This window comes from Pteronotus mesoamericanus, unplaced genomic scaffold, assembly GCF_021234165.1.
Source record: "Pteronotus mesoamericanus isolate MK-2021 breed Mesoamerican mustached bat unplaced genomic scaffold, CSHL_Meso_final contig_68, whole genome shotgun sequence".
Lineage (NCBI taxonomy): Eukaryota > Metazoa > Chordata > Mammalia > Chiroptera > Mormoopidae > Pteronotus > Pteronotus mesoamericanus.
In genome coordinates, this window is record NW_026555234.1 from 1616216 (window position 1) to 1629960 (window position 13745).

The window sequence follows — 13745 nt, forward strand, 5'->3', positions numbered from 1 at the left end:
CATGCCTGGCGGCTCTGTAGAGAGCTTCACGTCCTGACCCCACGGCACTGCCCAGGGATTTGGACTTGGTGGCCTGGGCATCTGTTGCTTTTGGAAGGGTAGGGCAGTGGTTCAAAAGGTCAGTCAGACCCAGGGGCCCTGTGTCTGCCCCACCCCATGCCCCCAAGCCCACGTTGCAGAAGGTTCTTTCTAGATGAGAGTTTTCATGATTTTCAGCTTAGTCTAAGATTGCAATTTAGTTTAATTAGTGACAATGGTGGCTGCTGGCTCAGTTGAGGACTTTGCGGGAACACGTGACATGAGCCTTGGGTAAAGGTGCAGTGACCGGCTGGGCTCACTGCTGGGGACAGTTTATGTTTAGGCCCAGAAATCACAAGTTGGATAAAAACTCCAGATGAAATGAAGGGAAGGGAGGTCCTGCCCCAGGAGCACTGCCCTGCCTGGCGACCTGCTCTGAGCTCGCCGCCGCGGCCGGCGGTGGCCAAGGACAGAGTGGGGCAGCGGCTCCGGAGCCGTGGCCAGCTCCTCGGCGGAGGTCTGTGCTGAGGGCACGCCTGCGCCCCCGCGAGCGCCCCCTCTTCCGTTCCGCCCTCTCTCCTCGGCGGCCCTCCGTTCCCCTAGGGGCGGGGTGGGGAGCCAGGCCGGGCGAGCGGGCGCCTGTGTTGGGCGGGGACGGGTGAAGCTCTGACTCTGAGTCGCTGTGTTTCCCACAAGAGCCCCCACGCGCCAACGGAGGCCTGGGCCGCAGGGAGTCGCAGGGCTCCGTGTCCTCTGCTGGGAGCCTGGACCTGGTAAGTCCCCGCCTGCCCGGGCCCAGGGGCCGCCCGCTTCAGGAGGCCCACAGGCGTGTCTCGTCACCGAGAGCCTGTTTGTCACAACCTAACAAGTGCCGTGGGGACGTGGGGGACGGGGCTCCTGGGACGGGACGAGGAACCACCTGGTCGATGCGGGGGTGCCCCTCGGCGCCAAGCACATCTCTGGGTTTATCTTTGAAATCTTACTGTTCTTATTCAGTTACTTTTTTTTTCTTTAATTCCCACCAAGAGCAAAGAAAAGTTTTGAAGGCGGGTGCTTTGTCCTTGTCTCACCATTTGAACATCCCGCTAACCCAGACATGCCCGTGTTTGTGGGGGCCGTCCCGGGGGGGCCCTCTCTACCCGCCCCCACCCCTGGGAGCCCGGCTCTGTCCTCGCTCCCTGCTGACCGGGGTGTCTGGTTGCTCACTTGGCCCCAGTTTCCAGTTGGGGGGGGCAGGCGGGAGGCATGGGGTTGGACCTGCCAGCTGTTGGCTGTTGTCTGAGACCCGTTTTGGAAAACCTTACCGCGACCACACCCTGGTCACTTGCAGCTGCCAACAGAGGTGTGCAGTGAACACGTCATCTTCAGTTGTGAGGGTTTGCCGCGCGACCGTTAGCGGTTGCTCCTGACAAACCACCCTGCGCCTGGGGGCTCCACGCACTTGAGCCTGTGGGAAGGGGTAGTTGGGGCCATTTTGTAATCAGTTTGCCTCCTACAAACTAGTTTTCTGAAATGCCATTTGGGTGGTAGAGATTCTCAGTGTCCCGAGGAGACGGCGACTGTGGAGGGGCCGGCAGGGCCCGCTCTGCACTGAGATGTGTGCAGGGGGCATTTCCGCGGAGGAGGGGAGGTTGGGACTCAGACCCAGAGGAGGTGTCAGGAGGGCCCCGAGGTGCACCGCCCGGCCCGCCGCCACGGGCTGGCCCCTGCACATGCTGCGCGCCTTGGCGTCCTGGCCTCCCGGGCACCTCCCGGGCACTGCTGACTGGCAGCTCCCCGAGCCCTGACCTGGCGCGTGCGCAGGGCAGGCAGCCCAATCGCAGATGCTGCCGGTGGGAAAGGCCCGCTCCCACCCCGCAGCTGTCTCACTCTCGTGTGCCTCTGAGGGGCTGGCAGGCGAGCTTGGGCCTTGTCCTCGTCCAGGCTGAGGCAGTCAGTGCCCTCTGGGCACACACGGTCACAGTCTGTCCCCCCGTGCTGACAGGGTGGGCCCTCGGCTGGTGACCACGACAGGGTGGAGCCCAGCCTCCCGCCGAGCCCCTGGCAGCCGCTGCCCACCCCGAGTGGCTTTCCAGGACCTCCTGGTAGCCCCTTCCAACCTCCTCAGGCCGACCTGCTGTCCAGGTGTCAGCCTGCTGTTCCTCTTGGAGTGGCTTCGGGGCCAGGTCCTGGGAGCGGGTGGCAAGAGCCGGAAAGAGGACGAGAAGCAGCAGAGGGCCCCCAGGCGGGGTCGGCCCGGGCCCTGGAGTAGAGTCCAGCCCGCTGCGCGGGTCCCAGTCCCGCAGACGGAGGTGGGCAAGGGCAGCTCTGGGTCGCGGAGTGGCTCGTGTTCGTAGGCTCTAGAGAGTGACCCCTCTGCTTCTAGGTCGAGCGGCCTAAGACCAGGCCCTGGAGAGAGCGGTGTCCTGCTCTGGCAGACGCGGGGCCCACAGGCATTTGTGTCCCCAGACCGGGCCAGGTCATCAGTCCAGCGTCAGGTCGAGGGAAAGGCTGTGCTGTCCCTGTGGGAGCGCAGCGGCCCCAGCCCTCGGCCGGCGCCCGAGCCCCGCCGTGCCCTGTGCAGCTGTCACCACAGGCGTGCGTCTCTGGACCTGGGCACGGGCCCCTCAGCGCGTGTGCGCGACCTCTGCCCCTCCCAGGGTGCCCTGTGCACCCTGTGACCCGGCGCCCTCTCCTGCCCCGCAGTCAGAGGCCTGCAGGACCTTGGCGCCCGAGAGGGACAAGGCCGCCAAGCACTGCTGCATCCAGCTCCCCGACGGGACGTCCTGCACCGTGCTCGTCAGGGCGGGGCTGTCCATCAAGGAGGTCCTGTCCGGGCTCTGCGAGCGCCATGGCATCAACGGGGCCGCCGTGGACCTCTTCCTGGTGGGCGGGGACAAGGTACTGGGCCCAGCAGCCCCTCGGGGCCCTTCTCCCAGGGGACCCGCCCCGTGAGGCCCTGGCCTGTGGGAGGACCCGCTCATGTCTGTCTCGTTGTCTCAACCTGCCTGGTTCCCCACCCTCAGGGCCGTGGTGTTAGGCTCCTTGTCTCATCCGTTTGCTGGAGGCGTCCCGAGGGGTCCCTGCTGTTGGACCCTGCACGCAGGGTGGGCTCGCCCGCAGTGGCTCACGGGAGCACTGCCGGGCGCCCTGCGCCACGCTGATCCCGCCTACTTGTTCCTTTTGTGTCCCACAGCCTCTGGTGCTGCATCAGGACAGTAGCATCCTGGCATCCAGGGACCTGCGCCTAGAAAAGCGTACTTTGTTTCGGTGAGAAGAATGCAGTTGCCGTTTTCGTGGTTCCCAGAGCCGCACAGTGTTCTGACGGCTGTCCCTGCTGGCCACTGGGAAGGGGACGCCAGCCCCAGTCAGGGGCCGGCGGGCAGCAGCTGCGTGCAGATGCAAGGGGCTGGGGGGCCGGCGGCCCGGCCCCTCGTGGGGCCCCCTCTTTGCTGAGCGTGACAGCCCCTGCTCAGCTCTGAAGGAGGCCTGGAGGGGCCCCTGTGGGCCTGCGCCCGCCGTCAGAGCCTGAGGGGCGGGCCGGGGCCGGGCCGGGCGGCTCCAGGGTGCTGAGGGGGCCTGGGGGTGCCATGTTGTCCTGCTCAAGACAGAACCCCTACGTGAAGACCGACGTAGGTTTGCAGTGGGTGTGTGCATGTGTCTCCCTCTCCGACCAGGCTGGATCTGGTTCCCATTAACCGGTCAGTGGGACTCAAGGCCAAGCCCACCAAGCCCGTCACGGAAGTGCTGCGGCCCGTGGTGGCCAAATACGGCCTGCACCTGAGTGAGCTGGTGGCCCGGCTGGTGAGTGCATGGGGCCTGCGGTGCTCCCTGCGGCGGGGCCAGGTGCCCGAGCAGCTGGCGACCGTCCCAGCCCCTCCCTGCCGGCCCTGGGTCGGGAGGGCGCCTCCATGCCCCCAGTGTCCCATCCCACAGAGTGGGGACGCTCGCTTCCTTACACCGTGGTCTTCCCCAAAGGGATTGAGGTTGGTACTTGAGGTGTGGTTTTAGTCTCCGGAAAAAAAACACACCACCCTGAAATAGGCCTATTATTTGCAAGTCTGAGCAGCTTCTCTGCTTCCTGCGCCCTGAGCCGGCCGCCCCGGGCACATCCTCTCATGGGATTTCCCAATTCCCATCTCCGCTTGGTGGAGTTCACAGTCTCCCTGGCCTTTCTTTCCCGGCCGGGCTGTTGGGTCATCATGTGAGTGGGTTGAGGAGGAGAGCACTTGGGGATGGAGGAGGAAAGGGGGCCCGGCAGGGGCAGAGCCCGTCGCTGCAGCCAGAGGCGCGCGCGGGAGCTCTCCCGGGTCGGCAGGCTGAGGGCCAAGGCCTCGTGCGTTCCAGAGCTCCGGCCTGTGTGGCCGCTGTGGCTATTTGCTGCGGCATACAGTGATACGTGATATAGTTGGCCTTGCGTTCTTATTTCTTTAGCAAATAAACTTTATCGGAGCTATGATTTCATGTATTTTTAGGATTTTGATTTTCTTTGAAACAGGCCCTATAATTGTTCACAATCTTTGACGTGGGCGAGGACTGTGCTAAGCCCGCAGCCCCTCCTGGGCTCCAAGGGAGCGCCGCCCTGCTGGAGCCCAGGGTGCTGGGCAGAGAGGGGCCTCGCTGCTCTCCCCCGTGAGACCCCCAGCCACTGCTCGGCCTCTCTGGGCCTCGGCATCCCTATCTGTAAAGTGGGTTAGTCAAGGGCTGCTGTGGGGCTTCAGGCCGGCCAGCAGCCAGGCCGCGTTCCTGCCAGGAACTGGCTCAGCTGCCTCAGGGCGCTGTTGTCCCGGCTCCCAGGGGTTTAAGAAGTCAGGCTCCAGCTCAGCTTCTTTTGGAGCAGTGGCTGTGGGTGCTGTGTAGCAGGTGGTCTCCCCCGTGTCCTGTCTCAGCGCCACTTGAGTCCCTCCCCTGTGTCCTTGTCCACAGGGAGGCGTCTGCTGTCCGCATTTACTTCCTAACAGTGTCGGCAGGTCAGGGCGGTGGCTTTTTAGGGTCTCCTCGTGCAGGTTTAAGCAGCTCAAGGTTTCACGCCGACCTGACTTCATATTTAAAACATTACATTTGTAGACCAGGAAGCTTGCCGCCCCGCCAGGTGTTCTTTCGCCCCGGTGTTGGGCCGGCAAAGTGAGGCCACCTGCTGTCGCTCAAGTGACAGAAGCAACCCCCCCCCCTCGCCACGGAACCCTCGGGGCCCTTGCAGTCCAGGAAGCCACCAGGGCTTGAATTCTCATTGCTCCACGTCAGGAGCCTGTGACCTGCCGCAGGCCCCGTGGGCTGGCTGCCCCTGGAATGCGCTCTGGGGCAGCGTGCGACCAAGCCTGGACCACAGGCAGCTGTTCCGGAAAGTCCTGGTTTGGGTGAGTTCCCAGCGCGCCCTCTTGGTCTCTAGAATGGAGAGAAAGAGCCCCTGGACCTCGGCGCCCCCATATCGAGTCTGGATGGACAGCGGGTCATCCTGGAGGAGAAGGACCCCCTCAGGGGGAAAGGTGAGTGAGGCCCCTCAAAGCCCCGGGCCGGTCACCCGCAGAGGGCCTTGCTGGGCCGCCGCCGCCCAGCCCCGCTCCCCAGAAGCCTGTGCCTCCTGAGAGCCGAGAGCCCGCGCCCCTGTCCTCAGCCAGCGGGCCCCGCGGCGCCCCCGCCCCAGGGCTGCGCCGGGGTTTCGCGTGCCTGGGTGTGCTTTAATGAGAGAGGCCGAGAGCACGCTCTGCTCCTGGGAGCTCCTCGTCCCCGGGAGCAAGGGACATGGTCCTGGGAGCCTCGTGGACTGGGGAGTGTCTGTGGTGCCACCCCATTGTTCCCTGTGTGCGGCTTCAGAGCTCTTCCCACAGGGCGCTGCCACCTTGGCCGCATCCTGCCCTGGGGCACCCGGGTCCCACAGCCCGGCCCCTGCCTCCCCCTTCACCCCTTCCCTGGTGGGGCAGTGGGAAGATGGCTCCTGGAGGGAGCCTTCTGACCCTGCCAACTGGTCCCCTTGGCGAGGAGGCGGCTTTATAAGGAGCTGCCTGAGGCCTGGCCGGGGCTGCGGACCACGTACCTTCTGAGGGCTGCTCAGCTCTGAAATGCCCCCGTTCCCTCGGGTGGCCTGCGGTGGCGGTCCTGATGGTGGCTCCTCCCCACACTAAAGCAGAGACCTTCCTGGGCCAGCCCAGAGGATGCTGCACTCCCCTCCCAGGGCCTGCTCACCCGGCAGGCGGGGGGCACCACGGTGTTGCCCTCCAGGGCCCGACCCGCCTGGGCCTCTGGCCTGCTTGTGCACCAGCGAGTCTGCAGAGCGGCAGGCCAGCAGGCAGGGTGTTTGGGCAGCTGCTGGCAGGCACAGCGGCCCTTCCTCCAGCCCAGCTGGGCCAGAGAGGTAGGCTTGGGGCCGTGCAGGCCGGCGGAGGCCAGAGGGCAGCCCTGACTTGGAGTGATAGTCGTATTTGAAAGTGTGTGACTCTGTTCTCTAGAGAAGGTTCGCACAGAATAGCCCATGAAGCCGGCGCTTCAGTTGCCTTGCCTCCAACATGTCCCAATAAACATGGTCAAGCCAACCTGTGCTCCCCCCCGCCCCCCGCACACAGCACATCCTGCCTCAGGCGAAGGCAGAGGAGGCTGGTCCTGCCCCTGGTCCTGCGCGGGGCATTCGGCCTGTATGTGCAGATCAGATAGAGGTTATGCCACACCTTGTCCTCTCCAGCTTTGCTCTTAAAGACAGTATGAATGGTCACTGCAGTTGTAAAGCTTATGTCGCTCTGTTCCTATCCACAGATAAACAGAAAGGCGCCCCAGTCAAACAGAATGCAGTTGTCAACTCCAGCTCCAGAAATTTCTCGGCTACGGTAATTCCCCCGCCCGGCCCGCCTGGTGCCCCCGCTCCCCGCCCCCCACAGGCTGGCCTCATGCCCCAAATAATAAGACTGTGTGTCGCCCCGCCCCTGGGTGGCCTCCATGCCCCCCTGAGCGTACTCCCGGGACCTGAGACGCACCAGCACGCCTGCCTGTGGGAGGCGCTGGGCCCGCATGCTCTGCTGTTTGAGTCTTGATCACGGTGACTGTTCCCTGCGAGTCCCTGTGGACTGGGTCACAGACCTTTCCTTTCTGTAACTGATGAATTGTGTGCTGTCATGTGTCTGAACTGTGAGTAGAACTTTGACTTTCCTTCTAATGCAGGGAGAGGAGAGAACGCTAGGCAAGTCTAATTCTATTAAAATAAAAGGAGAAAATGGAAAAAATGCTAGGGATCCCCGGCTTTCAAAGAGAGAAGAATCTATTGCAAAGATTGGGAAAAAAAAATATCAGAAAATTAATTTGGACGAAGCAGAGGGTATGTGTACTTTTTAAACTTGCACGTTTTTTAGTGACTACAATGTCAGTGTTCTGGTACGACCGTTAGAGCCTCTTTGAGTGATTGACTGGGCTCCCTGTCACTTGGGAGTGTACCCCCTGGTGTCAGTCTGGGGTTGTTGGCGTGACTTCACCAGAACCCTAGTTTTCAGATTGAGAGCCGGGCCCGTAGGAGTCAGGGCGCACCCCAGTGGCACGGGGTGGGCAGCACAGGGGTCCCCGCAGGTACAGCCTGCCCCCTCCTTCAGTGTCCCCAGCTGCGATGGAGGCTCAGTTAGTGTCAGAGGGTCCTCAACAGCAGGCAGGTGCCAGGGAGGAGGAGGCCGGCAGTGGGGAGCGGGGGCCTGGTTCGCCGACCCTCCGTGCGGCAGCCTGCGGGCTGTACCTGCCCAGGCCTGCAGGACGGGAAGGAGGCACCGGAGATTGAGAGGGAGGGACGGTCTCTCCTGTGGAAACTTCTTCCTCTTCCACAAAGTGCTGGCAAAAGCAGGAGAGCAGAATCAGAACCAGTCACTGTTGCTGGGGCCTGGGTTTAAAGTTAGGGAGCTCTGCCTGGTCAGCTGCCACTCCCCGCGCAGCCCACCCCTCAACCCATAAATGCCCACCCGCCGTGGGGGTCACTCAGGTGGAAGGAGAACACCCCCACTCAGAAGCTGTGCGTTTTAGAGACGCGTTAAGGTTTGAGATTTTCAAGTCCTTGTTCTTGTTCAAAAACTGAGAGTGTAATGTAAATGCTAGAGAAAGCTCAGTTTAGGTACCGCCTCCTGGGAACGGTGACCTTGAGTCACAACTGAAAAGTCCTCCAGGTCAGCAAAAGGGACCCTGGAGGCGCCAGCACAGAAGCTGGAGGGAGGCGGCAGGCCGCTGAGGGGCCAGGACGTGGGGGAGCCGGTGGGGGCGGGGGCTGCGGGGCTTGGGTTTGCTCATCAGGACCACCCCGAGTGACGGGGCAATGCCGGAGGCCCCCGGTTTGTGGTGCCCCCACCAAGGCCCCCTCCTCACGTGGCCCTGCCCCCGGCCGAGGCAGCTTCCCTCAGCCCGTAGCTCTGTCATGCTGCAGCATCTGCAGGGCCCTCCCATCTTTCTGGAGGGGACCCAGGAATGGGTGTAAAGGGTCCCCAGGGCCGCCGTCCTCGCCTGAGCACAGACAGCGCGCTCCTGGGCACGTCAGCCCAGGGGCCACAGATTCGGGACGACTCAGGTCTGGACTCCATACAACCCAGTTCCCAGGGAGGTTCAGAGCTGTTTGGGTTGTTGTAGAAACCCAGGCCTTCCCACCGTTCCTCAGGCAGAGGTGGCGGAGAGGCAGGTGCCTCCTGGCCGCGGGGCGATGGGACGAGAGCTTTCCAGACGTGCACTCCGGCCGCGGGGCCCCAAGGGCAAAACTCTAATTCGGTCAATGTGGGCTTTCTTCCAATAGCGTTTTTTGAGCTTATTTCCAAAGCTCAGAGCAACAGAGCAGACGACCAGCGTGGGCTGCTGAGGAAGGAAGACCTGGTGCTGCCCGAGTTCCTGCGCTTACCTCAGGGCCCGCCCGCTCCCGGCCTCGCCTGCGGGACGGCTGTGACCAGCCCCGGCCAGGAGGCGGCGCCCTGGCCCCGAGAGCCGAGGGGGCCCCCCCGGGACCAGCCCAGTGGCCCGGCGCCGAGCCCCAGCTCGGCCGACAGCCTGTCCTTCTGCACCCCCGCGGCCCCCTCAACCCCCACGACCCCCACGACCCCCTCGACCCCCGCGACCCCCAGCCCCTGCGCGCAGGAAGCCGAGGCTGGGGACGTCCAGACCATGGAGGGCGAGCACGTGGCTGACCTGACGCTCACTGGGGAGGGGGACATCAGCAGCCCCAACAGCACTTTGCTGCCGCCGCCCCCAGCCCAGCAGGACTCGGCCGGACCTCCCAGACCAGGTACCGCCAGGCTGGGCTCCCCCGGTCACCCCTGACTCCTTGCCACTCCAGTGCCCGCCCGGGGGTGTCCGCCGGGGGCGTCCGCCTCATCCCCGGTAAAACAGACACAGCTGTGCTAGGTCGCCACTCTGTTTCCACGGCACCGTCCCCCCTCGGTACCAGGTGTGTGTGGTCTGCCCCGTGTTTTCTACAAGCATCCGGGTCCGAGTGTGTCAGGACGGGTCGCGGGGGGCTCCAGGCAGACGTGCCCGTGTGCGCGCGCGCACAGCCGCCCCTCCTCCCCAGCCTCCCCCTCGGCCCTGGGCCCACTGAACAAGACCCTAGGGACTTCTGGAAATGTATGTGTCACTTTCAAAATGTGGAGAGCTGGCATTTTCAGTGTTTGTCTCAAGAGTGAAAGGAAAAAGCCTTTGTCCTGAGAAGTAAGTACAGTGCCGGCGATCGAGCAGGACCGCGCTCTCGGACGCTGGAGCCCATGGGCGCGGTGTTGGCCCTGTGGGCCCAGGTGCGGCGCAGGTCCCAGAGCGCTGTAGGGCTTTCCTTGCAGTGTCCTGACCTCGGGCTGTCACGGCGTTTCCCTGAACTTCCGGGAGCGTGAGTTTAGTGTGTTCCTGAACTCGGTGAGAGTGCGGCTGGTGGCAGGGACACCTCTCGGGAGCCATGCGAGTTAGAGGTTGAAGCAAGGCTCCTGGCCTCCTGCCAGAGGGGCTGCAGCGGTGTGTCTGCGTCCCTGTCCCCGCCCCCAGTGTGGGTAAGGAGCCTGTTCAGCGTGCGCTCTGCTAGAGCCCCCGGTGGCCATCCTTCTCTGCATGCTCGGTGGCGCGGGACACTTTCGGCCACGACCTGCTTGCTGTCAGGGCAGCGCGAACACCCCTTTGTTCGGGCCCACCTGGGGTCCGATGGCAGCGGGGGTCCTGCCCCAGGACCTGCCGCCGCACCTGCAGGGGGAGGAGGGCGCCGTCACTGTGTTGGGCACGCGCACTCGCCCGGCGTGTAGAGGGCATGTGTGCGGTGTGGGGCAGCCGGTGCCTTCCCGCGGATACAGTGCCGCCCGCAGCCGGGAGGGCGGGCCTTTGCATGCGTGCGCACTCCTGCGCGCCCAGCGCTGACTTCCCCTGCTCTTCCCTGCGGCCGCTGTGTGTAGTGTCACCGTGTCTCAGTCTGTGTTCTTCCAAGAGGAATAAACGCTAGAGCTCATCACTGGACTGCTTCAAAACTTTCTTTCTCTCCCTTGAATGCTCATTTCCACTTTGGCAAACTACAGGTGTACCTTACTCCAGGGAAAATATCACACAGTTTTAGGGACTCCAGTGGGATAGTGGCTTTTTAAAATAGGCCATGCACTCAGCAGATATTCTCAAGCACCCTCCTTGCGCGCACAAACTCAGCCGGTGTGGAGCATGCCGGGGGCCGCCCTGGGGCCTCTGTGGGGAGCGTGGGGGTAGGGTGGGGCCCGGGGCCTCCGCTCCTAAGAACACCAGTGCTTGCGGCGGGCAGGCCTCGCCCGTCTGCTGCCCCCCGGGGAGGTGAGGCGCCAGGCCGACTCTTCTGGCTCGTGGCCCGGGGTCACGGAGCCGAGGTTCCCCGGCTGCCCTGTGGTCGGCTGCCCTCCCTCAGCTCCCACCTGCCTCTGCGCTCCACACTCGTGCTCGGACGTGTCAGCGCCCCTGCTCCGGCCTCAGACTTCCACCGAACAACCGTCCTCGTGGGCCGTGGGCCCTGGCCAGGCGCCCTCTCTTCCTTGCCTCGCCCCTCAGGGACATCAGTGCCCTCCGTGTCCTAGTTGTCCCTGGTGTCTTGATGGCAACAGGTGGGTGGCACCAGCCATGTAGGAGCACAGGTGTTCCCAGCCCAGCAGGCTCCTCCTGACCACCATTGGCCGCATCCCCCTACCCCCCAAAACCCCCGGGCATAGCTCTTGGCTGTCCTGAGCAAGAGAGGGTGGGGGTCCAGGGAGGGTCTGCCTGAAGCTGCCAAGCCGCTGCTGCTGGGAAGGGCCTCAGGTGACAGGGACAGCGGCTGGGAGGCTTCCGAGTGGGGCTTCCATGCGGTCAGTGCATTAGAGAACTGCCCAGCCACGTAGCCTGCACACGTTGCGATGGAGGGGACCCACACCCGGGAGACCTGGGCCGGGAGCCCCGGGATCAGACTAGACTGTGCTGCTCAGGGTCACTCTCGTTGGTCCCAGCGATTGCTGTGAAAGGTGTCTGAGCGGCCTGGTGGCCACAGCGGCCCCTCTGTCCGGGGTGATGCGCACAGAGTGTGGTGCAGCCAGGCCCTGGGGTCCCCACACCTCAGCTGGTCGGGGACACCAGCAATGAGGGCCCCGCCACCCGCCCGGCCTGGCTCACGTGCCTGCCCTCTGCGGCCAAGGACGGAAGACTTCAGAACAGCAGGTCTTGGAAAGATGCAGGCTTTCTTTTTCTTTAAAAACATAAATTTATTGACTTTAGAGGGAGAGACGTCCACCTGAGAAAGAAACATCAATAGGTTGCCTCCTGCAAGTGCCCTGACTGGGGATTGAGCCCACGACCTTTTGGCATAGAGGCAACGCTCCACGCGGGCCAGGGCGAGGGGCGGGCCCTCAGCAGGAAGGCGCGGGCTGCGGAGGGCCATGCAGTGCAGGCGAGCCTGCGTGTCAGGCGCCGCTGCCCAAGCACAGCCTAGGGCAGCCCATGGCTGTCCGGGTCCTAACCCCCAGGAAAGCCCCCGGGAGGTCATGGGTGTTCTCGGCCTTTCCCACCCCTGGGCAGGGCCAGACGGGGCGGCAGCCGTGGCTACCCTTGTGTACTGGAGAGCGAGGGGCAGACTGGTCGTCAGTCGTACAGGGCTGTGCGGAGGGCAGGGCTGGTCTCGGGTGTGCTCACTGGCTGGGGGAGACCCTCCATCCCAGGGCGCCTGTGCCTTCTCAGCGCCCGGAGCTGTCCTTGGTCGCTGTCTACCCCTTAGCAGTCGCGCGGAAGTGAAGCTGCAGGCAGGGCCACGCGTCCCTCCCAGGAGGGATCCTTGCACAGCTATCAGCCACAGGGTCCCCGGGGCTCGGGGGCAAGGGGCGGCTGCCCACTGGGCGGGGCAGGAGCCAGTTCAGACATCCCAGGGCGGGTCCAGTGCCTGGTTGCGTGAGTGGCGGCTCTGGAGGAGCCTGCAGCTCGCCCCCTCAGAGCTCCCGCACAGCCCTGGTGGTCCCTGTGCGCGCAGCGCACCAGCTGGGGCGGCCGGGGCCGCATGACACGGTTTCCATGGGAACAGAGCTGGAGCGGCAGCCAGAGGCCATGTGGGACTGCGCCCTTCCCCTTGGCATCGAAGGCAGCCAGACCGCGTGCCCTTGGTGTGGCCAGGAGTCCTGGGAGCCTGTGTCCACAGCAGGCTGCTCAGTGCTCAGCTACCATCCCTCCTCCCCACCCGCAACCTGCACTTCCAACCACAGGTTCCAGTGCGTCACACCTGGTCAGCCCCAGGCGCGGGGGGGCCCTGTCCTGCTCCAGCTGTGTCCAGGACAACAGCCGCAGGGAGGCCTCCTTGGCAGTTTTGGTCCAGCTGTCTGTCCCCAGGGGCGCTGGGGCCTCCCAGGACAGACGGCAGACATGTGGGTCTCCTCAGCCCAGGGCCTGGCCCTTCCGTCTCAGAGGTCAAGGGGCATGCCCAGCCACACACCCCTGCCTTCCTGGTCGGTTCCACCTCCCAGCACAGACCACGGTGTGGAGGAGGGTGACTGCCAGGCCTTCTCGGGCCATCGGACGGAGCTGGGCCCCAGCTGAGGGCCGCTCTGGGGCCCCCTGCCCAGCACAGCGCGCTCTGGTGCCCCGTGGGGCCCTGGCTGGGGTGGAGCTGTGCGGACCGCCTGCCGGGTGCCAGGGCTCCCACACTAGCCAGCCCGCCCCACGCGCTCCCCGGGGCTGAGCGAGCTGGCCCCTGCCCCGGGCCCAGCGCAGGCTGTCATGGCTCCACTGCGCCCTCCTCCCCAGGGCTCCGCAGCCCGACTTGGGCCGGCCAGGTTCTGCGGTTTTGACTCAGCACGTTCTGCCCCCCCGGGGGGCGCTGCTGGGCTGCCTGCGGCAACCGGGTGCCTGGAGAGGCCCTTCCCTTGGCTGCTGTCTGTCATCTGTCCCCTCCCCCAGGGCCACGGCTGGCCCTGGGTGTGGCCCTGAGCCCGCCCTGTCCCCATTCCCCCGGAGGCGCCCCTGCCTCGTGTGCAGTGGTCCCAGCGCCAAGGGCACTCAGCACAGGCTGCTGAATGAGGAACTAACCCAGCCCTACCCCGTCCTAGATGCAGGCCCCATCCAGCCGCAGGCCCCAGGGGAGGGGACCGGGTGCGTGGCCATGCCACGGGTGGGAACCAGGACTCTGGTTGTGGCTGTCAAGCTCCTTCCCAGGGGGACCCAGTAGCCTGTGAGGAAGCAGGCCGAATGGGGTGGGGCCCAGGAGGGCTGGCGGTGGAGGGTGGGCCGTGGAGCCCCGGCCCCGGCCCCGTGTTTTCCAGTTCAGCTGTGCCCTTGCCTCCTTGTACTGGGGGAGCGCCTGA

The 13745-nt window shown here is 64.7% G+C and overlaps 1 protein-coding gene across 1 annotated transcript in view; it reads left to right on the forward strand.

Moving 5' to 3' along the window:
• The window catches only part of RGS12 (regulator of G protein signaling 12), a 100118-nt gene that overhangs the window by 83116 nt on the left and 3257 nt on the right, over positions 1 to 13745 (forward strand). Inside the window, exons 10-17 of the mRNA XM_054581891.1 lie at positions 715 to 791; positions 2704 to 2898; positions 3194 to 3267; positions 3675 to 3801; positions 5387 to 5483; positions 6745 to 6815; positions 7147 to 7300; positions 8741 to 9223. Coding sequence (XP_054437866.1) covers positions 715 to 791; positions 2704 to 2898; positions 3194 to 3267; positions 3675 to 3801; positions 5387 to 5483; positions 6745 to 6815; positions 7147 to 7300; positions 8741 to 9223 — 1278 coding nt within the window. The remainder of the gene's footprint in view (positions 1 to 714; positions 792 to 2703; positions 2899 to 3193; positions 3268 to 3674; positions 3802 to 5386; positions 5484 to 6744; positions 6816 to 7146; positions 7301 to 8740; positions 9224 to 13745) is intronic.